The sequence below is a fragment of the Megalobrama amblycephala genome, linkage group LG14, assembly GCF_018812025.1.
Source record: "Megalobrama amblycephala isolate DHTTF-2021 linkage group LG14, ASM1881202v1, whole genome shotgun sequence".
Classification (NCBI taxonomy): domain Eukaryota; kingdom Metazoa; phylum Chordata; class Actinopteri; order Cypriniformes; family Xenocyprididae; genus Megalobrama; species Megalobrama amblycephala.
This window is the reverse complement of record NC_063057.1, coordinates 4,966,661-4,993,138: the sequence shown is the minus strand read 5'-3', so window position 1 is coordinate 4,993,138 and position 26,478 is coordinate 4,966,661. Positions and strand designations below refer to the sequence as shown.

Sequence of the window (26,478 nt, the reverse complement as noted above, 5' to 3'; positions counted from 1 at the left end):
AAGGCTTATGACACAGATGTGAGATTCACCTACTGTAAATAGATATAAATGGACAGCATGAATGATGATCTTTTAATTTGCAAGTAAAACAAAGTGTGTATGTGTGTTGAATTCAACATGAGCTTTATTGAAGCCCCTCTGTTAACAGGAGTTTTAGGTCCTTTGTGTTCTCGAAGTCACCTCTAACTCAGGTGTGTAAGAGACTAGACAGACCCCTGTTGTAACAATCCCTGGTAATGTAAAAGACGTTTGCCACAGGTACACCAAACCTCTTTCCACCTTAGTGTTCAGACTGTTGTACAGCGACTATATTTTTGACAACAAGCATGTCAAATGAAGCTGAAGTCAAACTCACATTTCCCACACAAGCTCAATGTATTAAAACCCCTGCAATAAACACTAGGCCATGGTTCCCAATAATCTTCATGCCAGTAATGCCTATCCATGAGTTTCCTCTCCAAACAACTGGAACCACCTTCCTATTTCCATGTACAAATTTTCCACCTTCTACAAACAAACACCACAAACCAGGTATAAATAACACACATTAAAATATTAGTAGTTAAATGATTATGTATAAGGAAGATTCCATTTAAAATTGATGCTTGATGTAAATATAATAATTTTTTATGCAAATTTACTTTCACTACTATTGTCTAATGGAGATGTAAATACAACAAAACAGTCAACTTCCACTATAAATGCAGGAAAATTACAATAAAAGGGCATATTTACAGTATAATGCTGTCAACTACTGAACCTTACTTTGGTTTTGTGCACTTTGATGTTTGATGTTGCTGCCCTTTAGCACCCCGAACAATGAACAACAGAATAATGTGTTTTAGAACTGAAAGAAAATCACAAATAGTCAAGAAGAAAGAGTTTAGTGCTCTGTCATGGTCTTTTTTCAAACCATTAAAAGTAATTACCAAGTCTCAGAAGTCGCTAAAGAGGCCAAGACATCAAAAGCAAAGATAACACAAAAATACAGTCCCAGATCGCTGCATGAATAACAGTTGCTGAGATAAGCTCCTTGGACAAGCATGACAGAAAGGATTCTACATGATTGTGAGCTGTAGTGCTTCCAGTTTTAGAGGCATGGGATTAAAATCGAACAGAGCAGATAACTGGGAATTGGGAGGAAACAGAATGGCCTCTCTGTTCTGGGAGCCCGGAGGGAAGCAAACAGACTTCTTTGCTGAGTTAGAATTAGAAAGCTGGTGTTAGCCACGGCAAGAACAGCACTTTCTCTCTCTCATGCCTTATATACAGTACATAGTGTACATAGAAGTGTAGTATGGAAAATGTACAAATACGATATTTGAATATCAAAATATTTGGAGAAAATGTGTGGTTGTGGAGGATAGAAACAACTTAGTGAATCATAAGGAAATCAGGATGCTTAAATTGGTGGCAGAAGTCAATCGCGCTATATACTATAAAACACGACTACAAATTAATTGAAAAAGCATGAAAAAAATATATATTTTTTTGCATTACTTGAGCCAAAGAGGCAAAGTTTATGATATCACTGTTGTCAAATGACCTGCAAAGCTATTTTTTTTTTAAAATCTGATAGCTAAGAAAAGTAAAAGCAGTAGCACATCTCTTCTCACAAGGTGCATGAATTGAGGTATATCATTCGTGTTTGTAGCAACAGCATGCATGGTGACCTAATAAGCATAGTTTAAAGGGTTAGTCCACCCAAAAATATAAATTCTGTCATTAATTGGTTTTTTATCCCCTATAGAAAGAACGTTATTACCACATTCAAGGTCCAGAGAAGTAGTAAAGACATTGTTAAAACTGTCAACATGACTACAGTGGTTCGACCTTAATGTTATGAAGCGACATGATTACTTTTTGTGGAGATTGACAGGGGAGAGAGGAATTTGTTGAATAAAGTCTTTATTTTTATCTCGACGCTTCATAACATTAAGGTTGAACCACTGTAGTCACGTTGACTACTTTAACAATGTCTTTACTACTTCTCTGGACCTTGAGTGTGGCAATTATGTTGCTTTCTATGATTAAAAAAACCTCTCAGATTTCATTAAAAATATCTTCATTTGTGCTCTGAAGAGGAACGAAGGTCTTATGGGTTTGGAATGACACGAGGGTGAGTAATTAATGACAGAAATGTCAATTTTGGGTGAACTAACTCTTATTTGTAATACTAGGGTTAGGGTTTTAAAATCAATAGCCGTGAGCAATAGTAATAATGATGCTTGGCTCAGCAAATACCACTAATCACACCAGAAAAACAAGGAGTAAAGCTTTCGAAATGATCAAGATTTTATCAAAACAATTATGTGTAACCGGCTAGGAACTGAGGTAAGAGGAGAAGAATCCCAGGTCGTCATTCCAACAGGACAGAAGAGCCAGAAAAGGGAAAAAAGGCAAAGAGAGAACCGTCTCCAACCCTCATTAGATGAACGGAACAGGAACCAGTAAAACAGCAGTTTCTGTGCAGTAGAATAGCAAAGCGTTACAAACTACATTAACGACATTAAGGCAAAACCCTGTAATAATAAAGCTGCCGAGAGTCTTCACGGCTTGCCAAAGGGGCACAGAACATTCTAAAAAAATTCATTTGTCTGACCGAATAATAACAACATCGTAAAACGTTTTCCACAATCGGAGATGCAGTGGAAAATCTCCATTTCCTCCCCTCCACAACGTCACACATTGGACGAGCTGGACACCCACAGGCCTTATTCAAACAGCCATTTAGCGGCTTGTGTTTTGAGGTCTCGTGTTCCGAAAACACAGCGACTCTTTTTTCCTAAACGAGCAGCGAGAGTTGCATCAGATCCAAGACAAATCCAGCGTGGATGGGCCCGTGAGCCACGACCTCCATTCGCACGGCCCCCTCGGCACGAGATCTCCAAGACCTTCAGCCAAACAAGACTCTGCAATGAATCGAAGGCTTGTTGATATTGTTGTTTGTGTGCTTTTTTTCTGGATTTCTTGCCCCTTTCCCTCCCTGCTATTGGCTGCAGGATGCTCTAATTTAAGCTCTGTGATCACTTTGTCCGCAGCAGGGACACGAGGCGCCTAGAGCTCAGCCTTTGCAACAAAACACCAGCGTTTTGAACCCAATAAAGGTACGTTTTCAAACACAGACTGCAGTCTTGAGCTGGCTACACATGCACAGAGTGGCCAACGAGTTGCCGCTTTTGCATTTTAAGTTTATTCGTGGGTAGCTGCAAGACAAAACCATTTTATTCCTCTGAGGGGTGCCCAAAACCACGGCTCTGCTGAGAACAGCAAGCCCGGAGCCCTTTACTGAATTGGCACCTCGGCCCATCCCGATGCCCGCAGTCGCCCGAAGCCATGCGAGGACAGCGACTCTGGAGGGGCCTCGTGGAGGTACTGTAGCAGGTAATGAGAGAAAGACGTATCGACCCAAATCTGCAGTTTGCGAGGGGATGGAATTACCAACGCCATTCCAGGACTTGTGGGAACTAACACTAACACTCAATCTGCGGTTACAGAACTGCAACCAGACTTTTTAACACCGTCCCAGAGGACCAGCAAACTGTAATTGGTCTGAATCACTCCGGGTCATCTCCTTAAGAAGCGGATGGGGTTAGTCATGAGATACATTGGTTACAAACGAACAAGAGACCAAAACTGCAACTCTAGTCCTTGGAAAGCACAAAAGGGTAATGAAGCTTACCGAAATTGTCAGGATAAATATCACTTCCCTCTCTACGTCTTGATTTTCTAACATAGACACGCTCAGACGCCCGGACAGACTGAGCTCAAGAAATCTACGGAGGGAACGGGCGAGATGGACGCTTTGGCACGTCTTCCATCTCTGAATAGGGACTAAAATACACATTCGCTTGATCGACGTCATCTCTCTCTCTCTCTCTCTCTGAGAGAAGCACCATGTCAGCTCAGCCACACTTCATTACACACACACTCGATATCCTCATCTCCAAAGAGGAGGAGAGCAGGGTCGCCGCAAACTCACGCACACAACACACGGGCGACTTACAGTGAGAGAACATTGATGACTCAAAGCCTAACCTGTGTCTACAAGAAGGGATGTCAAAAGTATTGGAAGTTCAGTACTCAATACTAAAAAGTTTTTTTTTTTTTTTTAAATTGTGAATAAAATACTCATGTGTAAAAAAAAAAAACAAGAATCTAATGCACTTCTCAGTTAAAATCTTGAGATATTAATATAAACAGTCAACAACATATAATAAAAGATGTGTGATCGGTATGATTTTTAATGTTTTTAAAAATAAATGCTGTTCTTTTGAACCGTCTATTTATCAAAGAATCCTAAAAAAATTGTAAAAATAAAAAGATACATATAATTGTGTTATGTATAAATGCAAATATATCATGGTAAACGGATAAATAAATAAATAAATATCTTAATATAATTAAATGCCACTATCTATAAAAAGATCTCATTGGGAAAAGAGTTAAGTATAATTGCATACAGCAATTTGTCCATTGAGGTTTTCACAATTTTCTGTAAAACTGATCAGTGAACAACATCTCAATAACTTTAAATATATCATGATGCAGAAAAAAAAAAAAAAGTCTTTTCAAACTTTGTCTTGACTTTAAGGGTGACCCCAGGAAAAGCAGTCTTGTGGCTTAAAAACAACATATCATTGACTACTTTAAAGACCATCCTTCTATTTCTAAAAATACATTATGTTGTTGTTTTTCCTTTAAGGTAGGACAAGGAAAATATGCTGCCATATGGCTACACCACACAGGAATAAATTACATGAGTGCATTCAAAAGCATATTACTTTTTGCTTCGGCACCAAAACTGATATCAAAAATTATGCAGTTTACTAGTATTGCTATCGACTACCGACTACCTAACATAGTCCAGTCTTTCCGTAACACTCACGCCGACATAAGAAACCCCAAATACACACTCGCACACATGCATGTCCGCTGACATACAGTTAACAGGGGAAAAGACAGGAAGTCTCTGCTGAGATCCATCAGGAGGCTGAGAATTATGATGGAGGAGGGCTTGGGTTTGGAGGCGGTGACCACACTAACCATTCTACACCTTTCCACAGAACACAGAGAGCTCACTGTGCACACGGAGAAACTCTCGCAGCCGCTGAGGTGTCGTAAAGATTTCAAATATGAGCAGCAAGATGATTAATGGTCTGAATCATGCTCCACGATAATGGCGTGGATTAATGCAGCCTCTTCAGACCATGCAGGGGCAAGGAAGATAAATTTTATTACTTATCAAATATTTTTTGGACACCTCGTGCCGGTGGGAGTGTTTTCTGCCGGTTCAGAGCCAGCAGTGCTTTTAGAAAGGCGAGGCTGGGTGTAGGGAGCTCAGATGACTTGCGCTGGAGGTTTTGATCGCCCTCCCATGCTGGCTGCCGTACTTGTACAAATAATACGCAATATTTCAAATGTCCTGTATAAATGGTCAACTAATACATTTTATATATGTGCAGTACACAGCACTGTGCACAACATGATATGCTTGACTTGATCTTCGATTTCTACTATGATGAATCAATCGAAAGTATTATCAGCCATAATTTTAAACCTCTCTTTTTTTCTTTTTTTTTTTTACTATCATTTGATTGGACTGCCAAATGAAAAGCAGAAAAAAGTCGGCCACCAAAGCTCCAAAAATTATCAAAAAATTTAATATAAGACTCACACGGGGTACGTTTCAAGCACACAGGCTCTTTGTCAGACTGCCAAATGTAAAGACGTTTTTACACAAAATTGGATTACATAATTTTTATCTCCAATATGATAACTGGATATCATTTATATCTCGCAATTCTGGGGGAAAAAAAGTCAGAATTGCGAGTTATAAAGTCTGAATTATGTGATAAAAACAATTGCAAGAAAAAAAAAAGGTCAGAATTGCGACTTTATATCACGCAATTCTGACTTTATATCACGCAATTGACTTTATATCAAGCAATTCTGACTTTATATCTCGCAATTTTGACTTTATATCAGGCAATTCTGACTTTATAACTCGCAATTCTGACTTTATATCACGCAATTCTGACTTTATATCTCGCAATTCTGACTTTATATCACGCAATTGACTGTATATCAAGCAATTCTGACTTTATATCTCGCAATTTTGACTTTATATCAGGCAATTCTGACTTTATATCAGGCAATTCTGACTTTATATCAGGCAATTCTGACTTTATAACAGGCAATTCTGACTTTATAACTCGCAATTCTGACTTTATATCTCACAATTCTGACTTTATATCACGCAATTCTGACTTTATATCACGCAATTGACTTTACATCACGCAATTCTGACTTTATATCACGCAATTGACTTTATATCACGCAATTCTGACTTTATATCTCGCAATTCTGACTTTATATCAGGCAATTCTGACTTTATATCAGGCAATTCTGACTTTATATCTCGCAATTCTGACTTTATATCTCACAATTCTGACTTTATATCAGGCAATTCTGACTTTATATCTTGCAATTTTGACTTTATAACTCGCAATTCTGACTTTATATCTCGCAATTTTGACTTTATATCAGGCAATTCTGACTTTATAACTCGCAATTCTGACTTTATATCTCGCAATTCTGACTTTATATCAGGCAATTCTGACTTTATATCAGGCAATTCTGACTTTATATCTCGCAATTCTGACTTTATATCTCACAATTCTGACTTTATATCAGGCAATTCTGACTTTATATCTTGCAATTTTGACTTTATAACTCGCAATTCTGACTTTATAACTCGCAATTCTGACTTTATAACTCGCAATTCTGACTTTATATCTCGCAATTCTGACTTTATATCAGGCAATTCTGACTTTATATCACGCAATTCTGACTTTATATCACGCAATTCTGACTTTATAACTCGCAATTCTGACTTTATATCTCGCAATTCTGACTTTATATCAGGCAATTCTGACTTTATAACTCGCAATTCTGACTTTATATCTCACAATTCTGACTTTATATCAGGCAATTCTGATTTTATATCTCGCAATTCTGACTTTATAACTCGCAATTCTGACTTTATATCAGGCAATTCTGACTTTATAACTCGCAATTCTGACTTTATAACTCGCAATTCTGACTTTATATCAGGCAATTCTGACTTTATAACTCGCAATTCTGACTTTATAACTCGCAATTCTGACTTTATATCTCGCAATTCTGACTTTATATCAGGCAATTCTGACTTTATAACTCGCAATTCTGACTTTATATCTCGCAATTCTGACTTTATATCAGGCAATTCTGACTTTATATCTCACAATTCTGACTTTATATCAGGCAATTCTGACTTTATAACTCGCAATTCTGACTTTATATCTCACAATTCTGACTTTATATCAGGCAATTCTGACTTTATATCTCGCAATTTTGACTTTATATCAGGCAATTCTGACTTTATATCACGCAATTCTGACTTTATATCACGCAATTCTGACTTTATATCTCGCAATTTTGACTTTATATCTCGCAATTCTGACTTTATATCAGGCAATTCTGACTTTATAACTCGCAATTCTGACTTTATATCTCACAATTCTGACTTTATATCTCGCAATTTTGACTTTATATCAGGCAATTCTGACTTTATAACTCGCAATTCTGACTTTATATCAGGCAAATCTGACTTTATATCAGGCAATTCTGACTTTATATCTCGCAATTCTGACTTTATATCTCACAATTCTGACTTTATATCTCGCAATTCTGACTTTATATCAGGCAAATCTGACTTTATATCAGGCAAATCTGACTTTATATCAGGCAATTCTGACTTTATATCTCGCAATTCTGACTTTATATCTCACAATTCTGACTTTATATCTCGCAATTCTGACTTTATATCAGGCAAATCTGACTTTATATCAGGCAATTCTGACTTTATATCTCGCAATTCTGACTTTATAACTCGCAATTCTGACTTTATATCAGGCAATTCTGACTTTATAACTCGCAATTCTGACTTTATATCTCGCAATTCTGACTTTATAACTCGCAATTCTGACTTTATAACTCGCAATTCTGACTTTATAACTCGCAATTCTGACTTTATATCTCGCAATTCTGACTTTATATCAGGCAATTCTGACTTTATAACTCGCAATTCTGACTTTATATCACGCAATTCTGACTTTATATCAGGCAATTCTGACTTTATATCACGCAATTCTGACTTTATATCTCGCAATTCTGACTTTATAACTTGCAATTCTGACTTTATATCAGGCAAATCTGACTTTATATCAGGCAATTCTGACTTTATATCTCGCAATTCTGACTTTATAACTCGCAATTCTGACTTTATAATTTGCAATTCTGACTTTATATCAGGCAATTCTGACTTTATAACTCGCAATTCTGATTTTATAACTCGCAATTCTGACTTTATATCAGGCAATTCCGACTTTATAACTCGCAATTCTGACTTTATAACTCGCAATTCTGACTTTATATCTCGCAATTCTGACTTTATAACTCGCAATTCTGACTTTATATCAGGCAAATCTGACTTTATATCAGGCAATTCTGACTTTATATCAGGCAAATCTGACTTCATATCAGGCAACTCTGACTTTATATCAGGCAATTCTGACTTTATAACTCGCAATTCTGACTTTATATCACGCAATTCTGACTTTATATCTCGCAATTCTGACTTTATATCAGGCAAATCTGACTTTATATCAGGCAATTCTGACTTTATATCTCACAATTCTGACTTTATAACTCGGAATTCTGACTTTATAACTCGCAATTCTGACTTTATAACTCGCAATTCTGACTTTATATCAGGCAATTCTGACTTTATATCAGGCAAATCTGACTTCATATCAGGCAACTCTGACTTTATATCAGGCAATTCTGACTTTATAACTCGCAATTCTGACTTTATATCACGCAATTCTGACTTTATATCACGCAAATCTGACTTTATATCACGCAAATCTGACTTTATATCACGCAATTCTGACTTTATATCTCGCAATTCTGACTTTATAACTCGCAATTCTGACTTTATATCAGGCAATTCTGACTTTATATCTCGCAATTCTGACTTTATAACTCGGAATTCTGACTTTATATCAGGCAAATCTGACTTTATATCAGGCAATTCTGACTTTATATCTCGGAATTCTGACTTTATAACTCGGAATTCTGACTTTATAACTCGCAATTCTGACTTTATATCAGGCAATTCTGACTTTATAACTCGCAATTCTGACTTTATATCACGCAATTCTGACTTTATAACTCGCAATTCTGACTTTATATCTCGCAATTCTGACTTTATAACTCGCAATTCTGACTTTATATCAGGCAAATCTGACTTTATATCAGGCAATTCTGACTTTATATCAGGCAAATCTGACTTCATATCAGGCAACTCTGACTTTATATCAGGCAATTCTGACTTTATAACTCGCAATTCTGACTTTATATCACGCAATTCTGACTTTATATCTCGCAATTCTGACTTTATATCACGCAATTCTGACTTTATAACTCGCAATTCTGACTTTATATCACGCAATTCTGACTTTATAACTCGCAATTCTGACTTTATATCACGCAATTCTGACTTTATAACTCGCAAATCTGACTTTATATCAGGCAATTCTGACTTTATATCTCGCAATTCTGACTTTATATCACGCAATTCTGACTTTATATCACGCAATTCTGACTTTATATCTTGCAATTCTGACTTTATATCACGCAATTCTGACTTCATATCTCGCAATTCTGACTTTATATCTCGCAATTCTGACTTTATATCTCGCAATTCTGACTTTTTAACACGCAATTCTGACTTTATATCACGCAATTCTGACTTTTTAACACGCAATTATGACTTTTTAACACGCAATTATGACTTTATATCTCGCAATTCTGACTTTATAACATGCAATTCTGACTTTTTAACTTGCAATTGCGAGTTTAAATCCTGCAATTCTGAGAAAAAAAAAAAAATAATTTATAATAAGTCCCAATTACTTTTTTTATTTTTTATTTAGTGGCGGAAACAAGCTGCCATAGAAATACACACAAACACAACTAAATTTCTTCTTTTTTTTTCTGATGTTAAAGGTCCAAAAAAAAAACAACAACCCAGCTTTCTTTCCTTCATATTTCAGAAAACATTTGACTGAATAAAATTCAGCATAGTTCAGGATAAGTCATCAATATTCCTGGTCTGTTTTCCTATAAGAGCAGGTAAATTGTACATGTGAAGAATAAGTAGGCATGTCTAAACTGCAGTTTTGATCTGTCCTTATCCAGAGCAGCAGTATAAACCGCCCTCCCTCCACAGCTAATTGTGACATCAATGAACCATGTGATGGCAGCGGCGAGCAGTTCCCACTCTGCAGTTTAATCTGCGGGCTGCAAATTTGCACAGGACAATTTTTAAAAACCAACTCCTGTGCTCCACAGCGACACGCCGTTCCACTCTCTCGAGTCTGCTAATAAAACTTGGACAGCACATCAGAGCTGGGCGCGATGTCACGGCATGCAGTGGAGATTTATGGACGAGGAAAAGATGCGATGGAGGGAACATTTCACTACACCGGTGCTTCAAAAGACACTCACCAGGCATCAGTCCTATTTTTACACTGTCATCATCACGAAGGCTGACAGACACAGACGGAGACCAGAGAAGAAAAAGAACAGGAAAGGAAAAAGAACAAAGAGAGTTCATTTTCTTTCTGAAATACATATATCTTGAAGAGTGATGTATCCCAAAACAAAAACAGATACGGGATGTCTTCTCTCGCCCCTCTCTTTGTTATTAAAAACTTCCCTGCTCAGTTTCTCTCCTCTTTTCATTTTTTTTTTGTGGTCTCATACTAGTTAATTTCCTTCACTTTAAATCTCTGGATCACAGTAACGGCTGTTGATTATGCAGCATTTTGTTAGACATCAAATGGTCCCATCTGCTCGTTGTCTAGAAAATATAATTTAAACAAGATGATGGGATCCATTTATCACACACTGAGTACATCCAAACCTCCTCTAGTGAAATAAAACAATTGAGAAGCCATGTGATTGGATGAAGTACGGTACCTTCAATAAAACGCATACAAACTGTCACTTTCAGTATTATAATTCATCCTAACCAAGTGTGGCTTGATGGGTCATTTTCAAAGTCACAACAGTCGAACAGAAAATACATGATATTTAAAGGGAAAATTCACCCAAAAATGAAAATTCTGTCATCATTTACAATTTGTTCCAAACCTATATAATTTTTTTTGTTCTGCTGTACACAAAGAAAGATATTTGGAAGAATGTTTGTAACCAAGCAGATCTCGCCCACCATTGACTGCCATAGTATTTTTTTTTTCTCCCTACTATGGTAGTCAACAGTGGGCGAAATATCTTTCTTTGTGTACAGCAGAACAAAGAAATGTATACAAGTTTGGAACAACTTGAGGGTGAGTAAATGACGACTGAAATTTCATTTTTAGGTGAACTATCCCTTTAATAGAAAATATGAAACATATTTGATATTTAATATATAATATAATGACCTGCACAGTGGTAATGTTAATGGGCACTAGTCTGTAGAGATGTACCAAAAGGCATTTTTAGAGACTCACTACTAAAAACTAAGTAGACTTGTTATTTATTTTTTTTTTTTACATTTTTAAATCTCTAATCAAGGCTGCTTAGAACAAAAAGTAGCATGGAAGCAGTTTATTTTGTTTAATTTATTTGCTGCACCATTTGACAGTATCATTTTGCAGTTGGTTATGACATGGTGCAAGGCCACACTTTTGACATTATTCTTTTTATTTTTGACAAGACTTGACAAGTGTGACTAGGAATTTTCCCTCCTCTGAACCATTATCAGCCCTGCATCTTTACTCACATCTGTCTCTTAAAGAAAAACAAAAGAAAAATACTCCATTTATGTACCACTATGTCACACTCATTCCTTGTCACTCAAACCCTACGACCCCGATCTCCAACCCTAATCCGGAGGCCGCAACAGTAGACAGCACTCACCCTTACCCTGGGCCACGTCAAACAACTTCGAGTTTGTTATCCATTTTCCGCAGAGCAGAAATCTCAATCTTAATGATTATAAATGACAATTAATGCCAAACGGCTGCTTGTAATGTTTCTTTCTGCCATGAATCAAGAGTGGAAAAAACGTGTCCACGAGGGACAGGCGACTGAGGCTCCTTAACCCTTCCTACGTTCACTCCTAACTCTGACCCTAAAGTAAAACTGCCCAAAAAGACTTGATTTAGGACCACCGCATGTAACCTTTATCACTGACCTGAACCATTAGTATGTCAGGAGAGCAACCGGCCTCTGACCGGCTCTTAACCAAATTCCCCCCCGCTGTGATTGACAGTGAGCGGGAGGGGGACGCGGGCTGCCCTCCTGATCTCAGGGCTGCGGGTGAGAGCCGAGCCCCACAGCTATCTGCACTACTGACACCCATTTCCTGTGGAATGCTGCTGCTATGCAATGCGCTGATAGCCTGTCATTCAGAGAAACGGTGAGGGAGGGGTGTTTTCCAGCATGTGCCCGTGAACATGAATGGAGCTAAAGTGCGGATGTGTGTGTTGGTCCTCCCGCTCTGTTTGTTTTTCTGTGGCCTCCGGGTTTTGTATACATGCATGTGGCCGGTTTGTATTGTAAACGAGGATGCGAAATGTGTGCGCACGTCGTATGAGACTCATCTGAATGCATGGCCACTAGTCTGTGTGTGTTTGAGCTATAGTGTGCATGCATTTGCAGGTGGTTTGTGGGAACCTGGAGGAGGAGTCAAATAATCCTAAAATTGCCCTTCTTGACGGGTCTGCGGCCAGACATCTGTAGCCTGTTTGCATCTCCATACTCTGGGATCTCGTTCCCAATGTGTCTTGGTTTAATTCCACCAGAACTTGTTCTTTAGCCTGTCCTTGAACTGCTAAGCAAAACTACGGCATCAAGGTCACCCGGTTAGCGATACTATGAACACATCATCAGGATATCCTGTGTGATCTTATATTTCTGTGCAATCACGCCCCTCTTTAAGAGAATATTCCAGGATATTGTCAACTTAACGTCTATGGACAGCATCTGCGGCATGCTTTCAATTATGACGCACAACAATTTTGACCAGTCTCTTTAAGGGGTGATTGATTATGATTTCACTTTTTTAACTTTAGTTAGTGTGTAATGAACATCTGCAATGTTACGACAATCAAAGTTCAATGCAAAGGGAGATATTTTCTTTTAAACAATTCACTGTTTAAGGACTACAACATACTGCTGGTAGGGACTACAACGAGCTTCTTCCCAGGTTAGTGACATCACTAACCCTAAAATTTACATAAACCCTACCACCAAAAACACAAGGGGGTGAGGCCATGTTGGGCTGCTTTAGAGAAGAGGAAGAGTTGTTGTAGTAGAGCGTTGTTACCATGCCGACATTTACGCCAGACTGCTTCACAAACGAGGGTCATTTCAACGCTGGATTTACACAACAGGTTAACATGACGGCACATGCTAGTCGATGAGTTAAATCAACTCCACAGCAACTACACAAATTTATCCACTAACCATTCAGAAACGTCCTAAAAGTTGTAACTTCTTCCTGAGTCTCTCCATCAGTGTCGACTCCGGTTTGAACAATGTAAGGCTGAACACCATTACTGACAATCATCATTTTGGATGCGTGAGACTCTCAAGCTTTGTTGTTGTTGAGCAACTGAAGCGTGAGCTGTTAACACTCTGAGGTCTAAAAACGCGCCGGCGCGTTTTGCAGGTTTTTTTTCACATTGCAGCAAAACAGACTTAAAATACTCTGTCATTTTTTGTCATAGAGACATAAGTAATACATCAATTGAAACTACAGAATATCTCCTTTTATTTGTATACACTCAGAGTAAAAACAAAATGTTGTGCTTTTTGTAAAATAAAGAAAACTAACATGATGCGTGATCTCTCATCTCCCTCTGAACGAAGTCCAATCTGATAGTTCTCAGAAAATGAACTGTAACTTAGTGAATACTAATCACAAAAAATTCATACTTATGTCTAACAAAACGCTGAAATGTCAGGTTTTAAATCGTGCAAGTCAAATCGAAAACAAACATTCTGTGTTTATGTAATCTGTATGAAAAGAGAGCCATGTCAGAAGTCCGTGATTCAGCTCATTACCCACTAATGCGGCCACACCCACGGAGCCAGCGCTATTCACAGGCAAATTCAGAGACAACACATGCATTCATCATCTCAATCGTGTATTTATTGCCTTGAAAATTGTTTATCTGGATGAAAAAGCCATGGTTAGCGATCTCTGGAAGACATTCAGTAAATTCCTGTTTGTTTTCTTCTATTGATAAGTTTTAAGTGAGTTTTTGTTTCTTTAGCGCCCTCCGGCTGTAGTATGAATTGGTAAACACCATTCATGGAATATCGTCTTCTTCTTTTAGATGAATTTGTGGACTAAAATGCACAGAGCGCCCTCCGGCTGCAGTATGAATTGCAAACACCAGCGCTCATAGAGATAACAATGAATATTAAATAAAAAATAACTCCTCTGTATAGAAAATTGACATAAACATATGAGAATCCTATATTTCTCCAAATGTGCATGCTTTTAAACTAAAAGCCTATATTCAGACTCTTTGCATCACAGAAATACATTATATTTTAAAGTATAATATAAAACCATTATTTTATATTGTAATAAAATTTTTCTGTATGTTTCATATACCATGATGAGCTTGAGACATCACAGAAGTTTTTTTTCACAGCCTACCTGACTGAAATGCCTCATTAATATGCAAGTCTTTTCAGGTCATTACTATTCAATTCTTTTGTCTTCACAGGTGAGAATGAGCCATTATTCATGGAGATTCACGCCTCCTCGCATACCGTGTTTCTTGGCAAAAAGTGTCTTACAAAAACTAAATCAGTATATTGTTATAAATGAAAGAGTAGTCAGCATAATTTTTACATAATTTTGAAGCAAAAACTCTAGTCTACAACCTTCAATACCCAAAAGTCTTGTGAACACAGATTTAATATACTTTTATTGGCCTTATATCAGTGACTTAAGTTTTTTGTTTTTTCAGTAACCACGCATAAACATTATTCCTTCAAAAACACAAACATGTACATACATGTTCCTCACATATTATTGTAGCCTAGTTTGTGCTGAATACAGTGTAATGACACTTGTGTCATTAATATGTTTATGAACAACTGAAAAAAGCACAAATGTCAGGGCATGTCAAAACTTCTCCAGGCCCCAAATCAGCCTCAGACTCCAGAGGGTTAAAGCTCCGCCCCCTTCTGGAAAGCGGGCCGGGAGCAGCAGCTCATTTGCATTTAAAGGGACACACACTAAAATGGCGTGTTTTTGCTCAAACCCAAATGGCAAAATGCCAAATGGCAAAATTGTCAAGCTATAATAAATGATCTGTGGGGTATTTTGAGCTGAAACTTCACAGACACATTCTGAGGACACCAGAGACTTATATTACATCTTGTAAAAGGGGCATTATAAGTCCCCTTTTAGTTTGTAAAAACAAAGAGTTTTTACAGTAAAACAATGAGAGCCTGGAGATTCGGAGGGTTCAAACGCAGAAAAGAAAAGCTCCTATTTGGGTTAAAACACAATTCGTCAGTGAAACAAAAATGTTTGTTACTTGAGCTATAAAGTCTAAATTGCCCCTTTGATGTGGGACTATTTTTTTTAGGCTGACGAATGTCTGGTTAAGCTACACCAGTGTAATTCCTGTGGGTGAGGTTGAAGAACTCCACTAGGAAACTAGGAAGACTGAGGTCTGTGTTCATTTTAGTCTATGGTTTTGCCTCGTGCCATGGTCTGGGATGTAGACGTCCAGCCTGTTGGTTGTTCTCACCTGCTGTTTCAGCTGATGTACCAATCTGTCCTTCTCCCTCTTCAGCAAAGCCACTTCATCTTGAGTCTTCTTCTTCTTCGAGGACGACAGCTCTAGAAGAGCGATGTTGGCGTCCTTCTCGCTGATGGCTGCCAACAGCGCCTCCTGCCTGTTTGGAGTGGAAAACACGATTAGTATTCAGACAGCTTTGGACAACACCTTCTACAGATTGTGGTACATCTTGTTGACAGATTCACCTTATAAAATGGATAGTTCTGGTCCTTGATTATGATTGGTTGAGCCACGCATTACATCAGTATTACTGCGCTTTACTGAATTTTCAGCAGCCATTACTCCATTTTAAATTCTACTAACCCCAAACCTTTGAACAGTAGTATATGAATGATGTAATAGTGATAGCATGCACCACAAATAATTAATTCTACGAATCGCCATCAGTCAAGAGCAGCTGTTTCAGGGAGTGAGCCCTGTTAGGTCAAACCTGCGGTAACAGCATGAGAGGGAGGGTGAACGTCTTGTACCAGCAGCTGAGATGGTCAAAGTCTCCAGTGTACTGAAGAACAGAGGCAACAGACTGGAGAATGTCTTAGGGTTAGCGTTAGCCACGTGTGCTAGAGTGTCAGTAGTGAAGTGTGTGTCAAACACATCTCCCCTTTGCCTCTCTTTCTTTTCCTCCCTCTCATTTTCTGTATGACCTCTTATATACAGAAACTCATTGGAATTCTTCCAAAACCTAGTGAGCTGCCTCACTGCCTACCGTCTTTCTAGATGGTTACCTTCTACAGTAGCATACTAACTGAAAAAGAACCGCATGAGGGATTGATTTGGAACACTCTATGTAGGTAGCAACTCTATACAACAAAAAAATAGAACTTCTAACATGAACTGGACAAGTGGGCTGTGTTAGAAATCGTCCCCTATACCCTTATTTGAGGGGACAGCCATTTGAAGTGGTGTCCGAAATCACAATGGACACTGTTGAGTGCACTCATTCAATCCCATAATGCACTGCAATAACGAGTGTGCAACCAGTGTAGACTCAACGACTAGAGAATACCCATAATGCACTATAAGGGGCACGCCGAATGAATTACAGTGTCTCGTCAGAAGATGGCGCCCACAGCTGAATCATCCATCCATCAATTTTCCAAACCGCTGGTCCAATATGGGTACAGCGTAATATCATACAGGTATAAATTCCTTTTTAATTGTTTAAGATTTATACATGCTAGTTTCCATGGCAGAGTTCAAGATAAATCTTTTCATTACTACTGGAGCTGCCAGTTTGCTAAGTTTCAAATGATTATTAAAGGGCAGGCAAAAGTGATCCAGAAGCAGCAGCCCTTCCGGCACACTCAGTGTCTGAATTCACTCACTCGTTCTCATTCAAGTGGACTATATTAATGGATGAGGGTATAGGAAACGATTTTGTACACAGCTTAAGCATGTAATAGCATAAGCATAAATATATCCAGTACACGCAAGTTGAGTAAAAGTAATTCTTTAAATAATATTTAACTTCTTTTCTGATTATTTTCATTAATTAATAGATTTTAAGTATAAGCATTCTATAGACTGTGCTATATCAGAAATTGCGGCCATTGAGGCTAAAAGTGGAAGCGATCGTGCACAGTGAATCCATTTTCACTTTGTCTACTATATTGCGTTTATTTCTCCACTAAGTTGCCTTCTCTGTGAAAGATGCATGATGCACGATGCAACATGCATGCATAATTGCGTCAGGAATCTTAAAATACAGCACACTAGTTTTGTAGCTCTTCTCTATTCTTCCAACTGAAAGGGTGCAACATTCTATATTCATCACAAGCTTACTGCAAATTAGCTTTTTCTCTTATCAGTTTTTCCCCATCGCTGGCAAACCCTTTCTTTTTTCTTTCTGTCTGTTTCGTTGTGTTCTCTTCGGTTCCTTGGAGGTACTGGCTGACCTGATTCTATCCAGAGTGACATCACAGCTCTAGAAAGAAGCCTATGTACCTGACAGAAGCACACACACACACTCGGTGTGATGCCCATGGGCTGCCATACAACTCTTAATTCTGTCATTTTGACCATCAAAAGCAATGGAGATGTGATGTATCCCACAAACACACACACACACGGGCCACCCAGGTCTGTAAAAACCACCGTGTCCTGGCGCAAACTAATAAAATGAAAGCTGGTGATGTTCCAGGAGGCTTCTGAGCACTAACATGTCCTGTCAGAGAGGCCTTTTAATACACTGACCTCCTAACTAGCTGTGCTCATTATGGTCAGGTTCAGACCACAGGCAGCAGCTGCCCCTGAGGTGAGTCAGTTTACTTTGGGCAAAAAGGAACTTCCCCTTCAGCTCCATAACCTCCCTGCCTGGTCCCGATGAGCCCCTCTCTATCTGCCCTGCCAAAATGCATGAAGACGGCACTGGCTAAAAATAAAAATCAAAGGGAAAGATGAGGTGAAAAGAGAAACCCAGGGAGGGCGGCATGAGGAGAGGCAAATAACAGGAAGTGGAAGGATGTGCACTGGGATATGGAGGATAACGAGTCTGAAATGATGGATGAGAATGCTCACACGTCCGTGTAAACACACTCATGCACGCGATATTCAGGTCATGATAACATGCATTTTTCTTCCACTTTTTCCAACCCCAGGAAAAGACGGAGCGATAGGTGGTGGACTAAAGCAGAATATTAGACAGAATCTGAATTCTTCTGTGTCTTAGAATGTCCTGATGCACTTGTTGCCTTCGGATGAATCTTTTAACAAGGATCCGCATTACATAGTCACGTTGGAAAGGTCACTTGAGATATAGGCGGAAGTACCGCGATAGGGCGAAAAACATCTCATTTTCTCCTCCAACTTCAAAATCGTCCGACATCGTTTTTACCTCTTTTTTTGTAAAGGCCGTTTGACTTGGTCTTTGCACGTTTGCTTTGCAAACACTTGCTCGGTACTTCCACCTACGTCATGCATGACCTTTCCAACGTGATTACGTTGGATACCTGACGCATCACAGAGCTAGTGCAAGAGCAGCATTTGTGGTTAAAAACTATATAATTTTACATTTTTAAAGGAAAACGACTGATCGTTTTGCTAGATAAGACCCTTATTCCTTGTCTGGAGTCATGTAGAGACCTTTGAAGTTGCACTGACACTGTAATTTTGACCTTCAACCCGTTGTATCCCAGTGAAGTCCACTTTATGGAAAAAAAATCGTGGAAAGTTTTCCTCAAAAACCTTAATTTCTTTTCGACTGAAGAAAGAAATTAATAAACATCTTGGATGACATGGGGGTGGTTAAATTATCAGGAAATTTTAATTCTGAAGTGAACTAATGCTTTAAATGTCCTACAAAGCTTTACTTGTGTGGCACATGGAATTGCCGACTATGTAGAGCACTCCAAATATAAAGTTTTCATTTGGGTTAAGATAGTGCCTTAGAAGACAGCCTCCGATGGAGGTAGTAGTCCGCAAGGCAGAGCTTGTGTACTAAAAGAAGACAAAGCCTCTTATCAGAAGCACAGAGACACAATGGGCCCCCACACATTTGTTCTGAGGGAGATAAGGGTCCATATTGATCACTAAGAGGTCAAGTGGCCAATCACCTCTTCTCGCGACAAAGCCAATCGGAGAGAGGGGAAGCGGCCCATCAATCAATCTCATCAGTGCCCTCAACACTCAATTTCCTCTCTCTGTACTCTGCATTCTTTTAAGCTTCTTGATTTCTTCTCAGAAGTCCTCCAGCAGGCCTAAAAATATGCCACCTCCCTCTGTTCTCTATCGGTTTGGTGTTTCTATGGGTGTGTACGCCAGTGGAGAGATAATGAATAGCCAAGGGGGTGGGGAGATTTATGTCTGCTTGTGACGGGGATGCAGTGTGCCGGTTAAGCCACCGGAGCGGGGAACACCGCACAGAACCCCAGGAATGACCGGGTGACGGGTCCTAAACATGACTTATCACTGCCATTCCTACTGTATGACGACAGCCCGACGTAAATGATGGCAAAATGAGGGAGGAATGTTAAACGAAAGCAGATCTGAGGTCGGGCTACTTTCAGCACTTGAAATTTTTAATGATTGCCTCAACCATGACCACTCTGGAAGAGAGATAAGCTTCTTGGAAACACAAAAGAGGAGAAATGTGAAGCAAAGGTTGGATAAAATACTGTGAGGATGGATGGATGGAAAAAATTGATAATTTGAAATATTGTGATATTTTACCTTATATTTTATATTTTATATTTTATAAAAGAATATAATTGATATAATAGAGGTCACTAGGTCCCCAATAAAGGATGGATGGTTGGACGAATGGAGGGATATATGAATAGATAGATGGATGGATGGATGGAGAGAAACCGTATATGAAAGGATTGATGGATAGAGAGACGGATGAATCTAGATATATAAATAGATGGACAGCGAAATGGATGTATGGACAGAGAGATATGAATGGATGATGGAGGGATAAATGAACTGATGGCTCGAGAGATATGAATGGAGGAATAAATTAACAGATGGATGGATGGCCAGAGAGATGTGTGTGCAAACTGTAGGTAGATGGATGGATGGAAAAAGAGATGGTTGGATGAATGAATGACTGGATGGGTGGATTGACGAAGAGATAAATGAATGACTGGATGTATTGATGAAGAGATGTGAATGATTGGATGGGTGAATGAATGAACAGATGGATTGATGAATTGATCGATGGATGGATGAATGGATAGATGGATTGAACAGTTATATGAATGACTGGATGGATGGATGAATGAATGACTGAATAGGTGGATTGACGAAGAGATAAATGAATGACTGGATGATTGATGAAGAGATGTGAAGGATTGGATGGGTGAATGAATGAACAGATGGATTGATGAATTGATGGATGGATGAATGGATAGATGGATTGAACAGTTTTATGAATGATTGGATGGATGGATGAATGAATGAACAGATGGATTCATGAAGAGATATATGAATGATGGGATGGATGGATAGATGGATGGATGGATTGATAAGATATACAAATTGATGGATGAATGATGGATGGATGACTGAATTAATGGATATATGGATTGATGAAGAGTTATATGAATGATTGGATGGATGAATGAATGAACAGATGGATTGATGAGATATATGAATGATTAAATGGTTGGATGAATAATGGATGGATGAATGAACAGATGGGTTGATGAAGAGATATATGAATGATTGGATGGATGGATTGAAGAAGAGATATGAATTGATGATGAATGAATGAATTAATGAACAGATGGATTAATGAAGAGATAAATGATTGGATGCATGGATTGATGAAGAGATATGAATTGATGTATGAATGATGGATGGATGGATGGATGAATGAACAAATGAATTGATGACGAGATATATAAATGATTGGATGGATGTATGAATGAATGAATGAATGGATAGATGGATTGATGGAGAGATGTATGAATGATAGGATGGATGAATGAATGGACATCTGGATTGATGAAGAGATGAATGATTAGATGGATGGATTGATGATGATATATATGAATTGATGGATGAATGATGGATGGATGAATGAATGAAAGGATAGATGGATTGATGAAGAGATTTGTGGATGGATGGACAGACAGATGATAGAAGACTAAACCCAAAACCACAAGGCTGCTTTTAGCATTACTAGAAAAAACTAAAAAAATTTCCATTTCACAGAATATCTATGCAATATCTAAACTAAAATATAAAATGTCCTTTTCTTTAACACTTCAATATTTGCTGGCTGCTGATTTTGAAGGAGAGGAATCTAGAGGACACCATTAGCAGGGAGGGAAGAGTTCAGAGAACGTTATCAGCCGAATCCATCAGTACTAAGTCCTACCTGATACTGCCTGATCTAGCACATAAAAATAAAATACAGGCCAGCCGCGTTAAACAAACTGAGTGTTGGAGGAGCCCCAGCACATTAAAAAAATAAAAATAACCCTAACTCTCCATCATTCCCTGGCCCGGAGCCACAGCCCGGCTTTTCTAGGCCCTTTTTCCAGGGATATATATGTGTCTGTGTGTGTGTGTGTGATGTGGGAGAGAGAGAAAAATGGTGTCAGCTCTGCATTCTGTGTGTGTGTGTGTGTGTGTCATGAACGAGACATGGGGAGAAATATGTTGTCCGTTCACCGTTTATTGCCACCCCGGGGCACGGAGGACCTTCGGCGGCTGCTTTTACTGGCCTAAAAAAGAGAGATATATCCGCTGCTTTTGGAGTTGGTACCGGAGCGCTGGTTAAAGCGGAGAGTTATAGAGGACGTCTGTGCTGAACATCCTCTCTGGATGGGCACTATGAAACATTAAAGAAAAATCTACAGCCTTGCGCCTTTAAAGCTAATATTGACTCACCAAAAGCTATAAATTCCGGTGTGTAAGCAATCTGAAAATATGGGTTTTTTACTTCCTGAACACAGTAATAGTTGTATTAATCTTGTATTATACAGAATAGCAGCGCTTGAGTGACTGTGAGCGGATCCGCAAGAGAGACAAAACTGGAACAAGTGAGACACCTGGAAACACATGCTGAATCATATCTGGCACAGGGGCTTCCTAGATACCAAATGTGAATTTAAAAGCCTGCAGTCAGAGTGAAGATTATTGGGGAACAACTTGTGTGTGTCAGTAGGGGGAGTGTAATAATATAAGCTCTTTTAAATGAGCATCTTTATCACTGATTTGTGGTTTTTTGGAGAATGTTAATGAGAAATTCTCCTTTCACACTGGTGAAAAAAAAAAAAAAAAAAAGATTAGGAAGTGGATTGCGCAGGTTTTAATTTATCGCTGTCTGGCAGAAACCTTGTATCTCCATATTTCACCTTAATATAAATCATTACTGTTGGTCACACTTTAAGTCTGTCTGTGGGTTTTGGCAAAACGACAGTAAATATTGAGCACCCACATAAAAACTACAGTAAACTTTATAACCTGTAATTTGATGAAAACGTAATGCGACGCGCTTGCTGCCTCAGATGCGGCCGTTCTAATGATGGATGTAACGTATGTCTGAAATTCCCCAAAATTTGCTAGTCAAAAACCTTATAACTTCATTTGAGCTTGATTTCAGAAAAATGTTAATAATATGACGACACATTCATGTGTCTGATCATATAAAATATATGAAATTAATTCTACAAAAACATTAAGCATTATATGCTCATTATTTTTAATAATAAAAAAACTCAGTATAATAAATAAAATAATCAGAAATCAAATCAAATAAAAAAAAGGTAAAATAATATAAAACAAAGTAATAAAATAAAATAATTTATTTAAAAAAACAATAAAATAAAATAAAAATGCTGATATCTAGAGATAAATAATTGTATACCAGTATAAATAAAATAAAATTAAAATTAAAATAAAAAAAATGTTTTACCAAGGTACTGCATCAAAATAACATGGTATTAGAAAATTACATGCCCAAAGAGTTTTACCATGGTCAATGCCCAAGTCGTAATGAGCAAATTGTCAAAATAAAAAAATAATCAGAAAATAAATATAAAAAACAAGCAAAGTAAAATAATATAAAATAAAATTTATTATAAAAAACTCACTAGTTGCTTCAGATTTTTGGATTGCACCTCAAAACGTACAAATAATTCAACATGCATCGTTGCGTTATCAATGGATATTGATCTCAAAAGCCAAATATTGTCAGGCTTATTGAACTAATAAATACATAGTTCTCATTAAATACCAAAAAAGACAGGATTTCTGTAAATGAAGACAGAGGAAAAAAAAAGATGTGGAAATGAGTCACATGTGCTATGTGTTGACCCATTCTCCTCCATAGCACCCCTGCTCTTATCGGCTGTTCTTAAGGCTGACGGGTCGACCTTAATTTGTGCTGATAGCAGCACACCGAAAGGGTGGCCAGCACATCCCTGAACCAAACACACACACCACTCTCCCCAGCCTCCTCTGGGGAACATACACACGCCTGGACTGACAGCACCCAGCCATCTGGATCACATCAGCTGGAGAGCGAGAGATAGAGGGAAAGAGAGAGAGCAAAGTAATCTCCAAACCCTAAGAGGAGAACGTAACTCTTGCTGAACTTTGCACAGGGTTGATGTCGAGTTTATGGAATTTACCATCATGGTCTATAAATTTCAGATTTCATAAACATTTTCTTAAAGATCCCATACAATCAAAATTAAGAGTTTGTGTGTGTTAGCTATGAGGTCAGCTATATGTTAGTGTACTCCTAATGCTGACAAAGTAAACATTTAAGCAGAAATACTATTAAATATTAAAAATAAACCAAATTATTGAGGACTCGTTTTGCACAAAACTAAAATAATAAAATAAAATGGCATTAAATGAATGCAAAGAAATTTAATCATATTACTTTAAATAAAAACTAAACTAAATTATACTAAACTAACCTAAAATAAAATAAAATAAAATAAAATAGGCGATGCAGATACTGATATCTAGAAAGGACTCATTTTTCAAAACTGTATTGAGACAGATTTTGTAATGTGATTGCAAGTCAGTTGATTGAAACCATTATGGGAACACCCAATACCATTAAAAAATAAAATAAAATAAAATAATAAATATAATATAAAATAAAAAAATATATATAAAAAAAATAAAATAAAAATAAGATAAAATAAAAAATGCAGATGTTTATATGGGAACACTGTACTTTACATCCTTGATCCACAGGAGGGGGAAGTGGAATAGAGGGAAGTAAACATACTGTACTTCACAGCATCCTGTATTTACACTCGCAAACTTTATACACAAAATCCTTGAGCCAGGAGAGAGAGAGAGAGAGAGTCTAACAAACAAAACCAGCCTAGAGTAGTTAGATAGACAGACAGACACGCACAGTGATGCGGTGGTGGACTCAACAGACAGCCGGAGCAGGTGGTGGAAGATGGGAAAAGCCGGTCAAGCCATGACCACTTCAGATACGCTACGCAGAGCGTGACTGGAAAAATGCACCTCTCCGCAGACCGCCCCGGCTCACCGGAGTCCACTCAAAATCCCTGTTACCTGGGAAACGCAGGGAAAGTTGCGGTGAGCAACACAGCTGGGCCTCTAAACAAAACCAGGGAGGAAGACGAGGGAGGAGGGCAGAACTTGCTTTCTGGAAAATGAAGCTCGTCGAGGAGTGGCACCTGCGGAAACCATTATTGAAACAGATGGAATCAGGGGAGAAAGATGCTCTTAGACTAAGCAGAAGAGACTGAGAGCTGAGGGACGCACAGACACAAGAACACGGAGGCTTACCACTGGACACCAAACGAGGGATTACGCCTGTCAATGTGACATACAGCCCTAAAGCCGAGCTCTCACTGCAACAGGCGAGTCAGTGCAGCTTAAAGGCATATTCCATGTTCCCCCTCGTGACATGTCTACAACGTAGATGGTTTTAAAATGCAAGCGTGGATTACCCAGATATGTTCTGCAGCTTCTGGACAGTTCATGGTTTTTCATTGTGACTAATGTGGCCATGACAACACTTATGAATTATCGCGCAGTGAAGCCTCTCTGTTGTTTCGTTACAAGTTTGGTGAGAGATTTCTGCTCAGATATGAGGAGGATGACATGATGGGCCTGACCTGTGCACCCTGTAAGATTTTCCACCAGTAGATGAGAAAAAAGCAGTCCTGAAACCCAGGGGCCAAGAACAGATGACTGATTTTACCCCAATCTGTTTGTAGAGGGTGGAGTGGCATATTTGTTATAGATCTGAGCTGGGAAATTACTGGGGTGAAAGTAGTAGTAGTTTGCCTGGGGTACATTTTTGCATAATATACTGTATAAAAAAACATCTGATGTAATTTTAAAGATTGATTTGTTTTTTGAAGCATTGTTAAATGAAAAATATGAAATAAAACCAATGACATTTTTTTACATGAATTACGTTTTCATAATAGCAGTAGACTATGAATTTATTTTAAATGATTCTGCGCATGTCCCCAGAGTGTGTATGTGAAGTTTTAGCTCAAAATACCACACAGATCATTTATTATAGCATGTTAAAATTGCCACCTTTTGGGGGTGAGCAAAAATACACAGTTTTTGTGTGTGTCCCTTTAAATGCAAATGAGCAAGAAGAGGGCGGAGCTTCAAGAGCTCACGCTCCAGCATACCTCTGTAGGACAGATTGCCAGAACATTGGCAACAACAAAACAGGACAATCTCACGCACCAAAAATGTCAGAAATTGTCAGTAGTGGTGTTCACCCTCATATGTTTCAGAATCAACCTTTGTGAAAATCCAACATTGAAAAGACTGCCACAAAAGTATAAGATTTTACAGATTTTCTTTGGGACTACTTTCAAAAACATTTTAAAAAATCTTACCAACCCCAAATTTCTAAACGATAGTGTATATACAGCACACATGTACTACTGTCAGTGTAAAGTTACTCTTTATGGCTTCCACTATCTTTAAATTTATCCTGTCTGCCATAAACTGTAGCCAACAGAGCTGTCAGAGCATCACCGACAGATATCGCCACTCAGCTTCCCGGGTTTCCATGCGCGTGTGCCTGCGTCGGTGTTCAAGGAAGGAAATGTTCATC

General features: G+C 38.3%; 1 protein-coding gene across 11 annotated transcripts in view; it reads right to left on the bottom strand.

Moving 5' to 3' along the window:
• The window catches only part of erc1b (ELKS/RAB6-interacting/CAST family member 1b), a 236,800-nt gene that overhangs the window by 45,184 nt on the left and 165,138 nt on the right, over positions 1-26,478 (bottom strand). For all 11 annotated transcript variants that reach the window (XM_048155759.1, XM_048155760.1, XM_048155768.1 and 8 more), the window contains one exon: positions 15,897-16,044. In XM_048155759.1, coding sequence (XP_048011716.1) covers positions 15,897-16,044 — 148 coding nt within the window. The remainder of the gene's footprint in view (positions 1-15,896; positions 16,045-26,478) is intronic.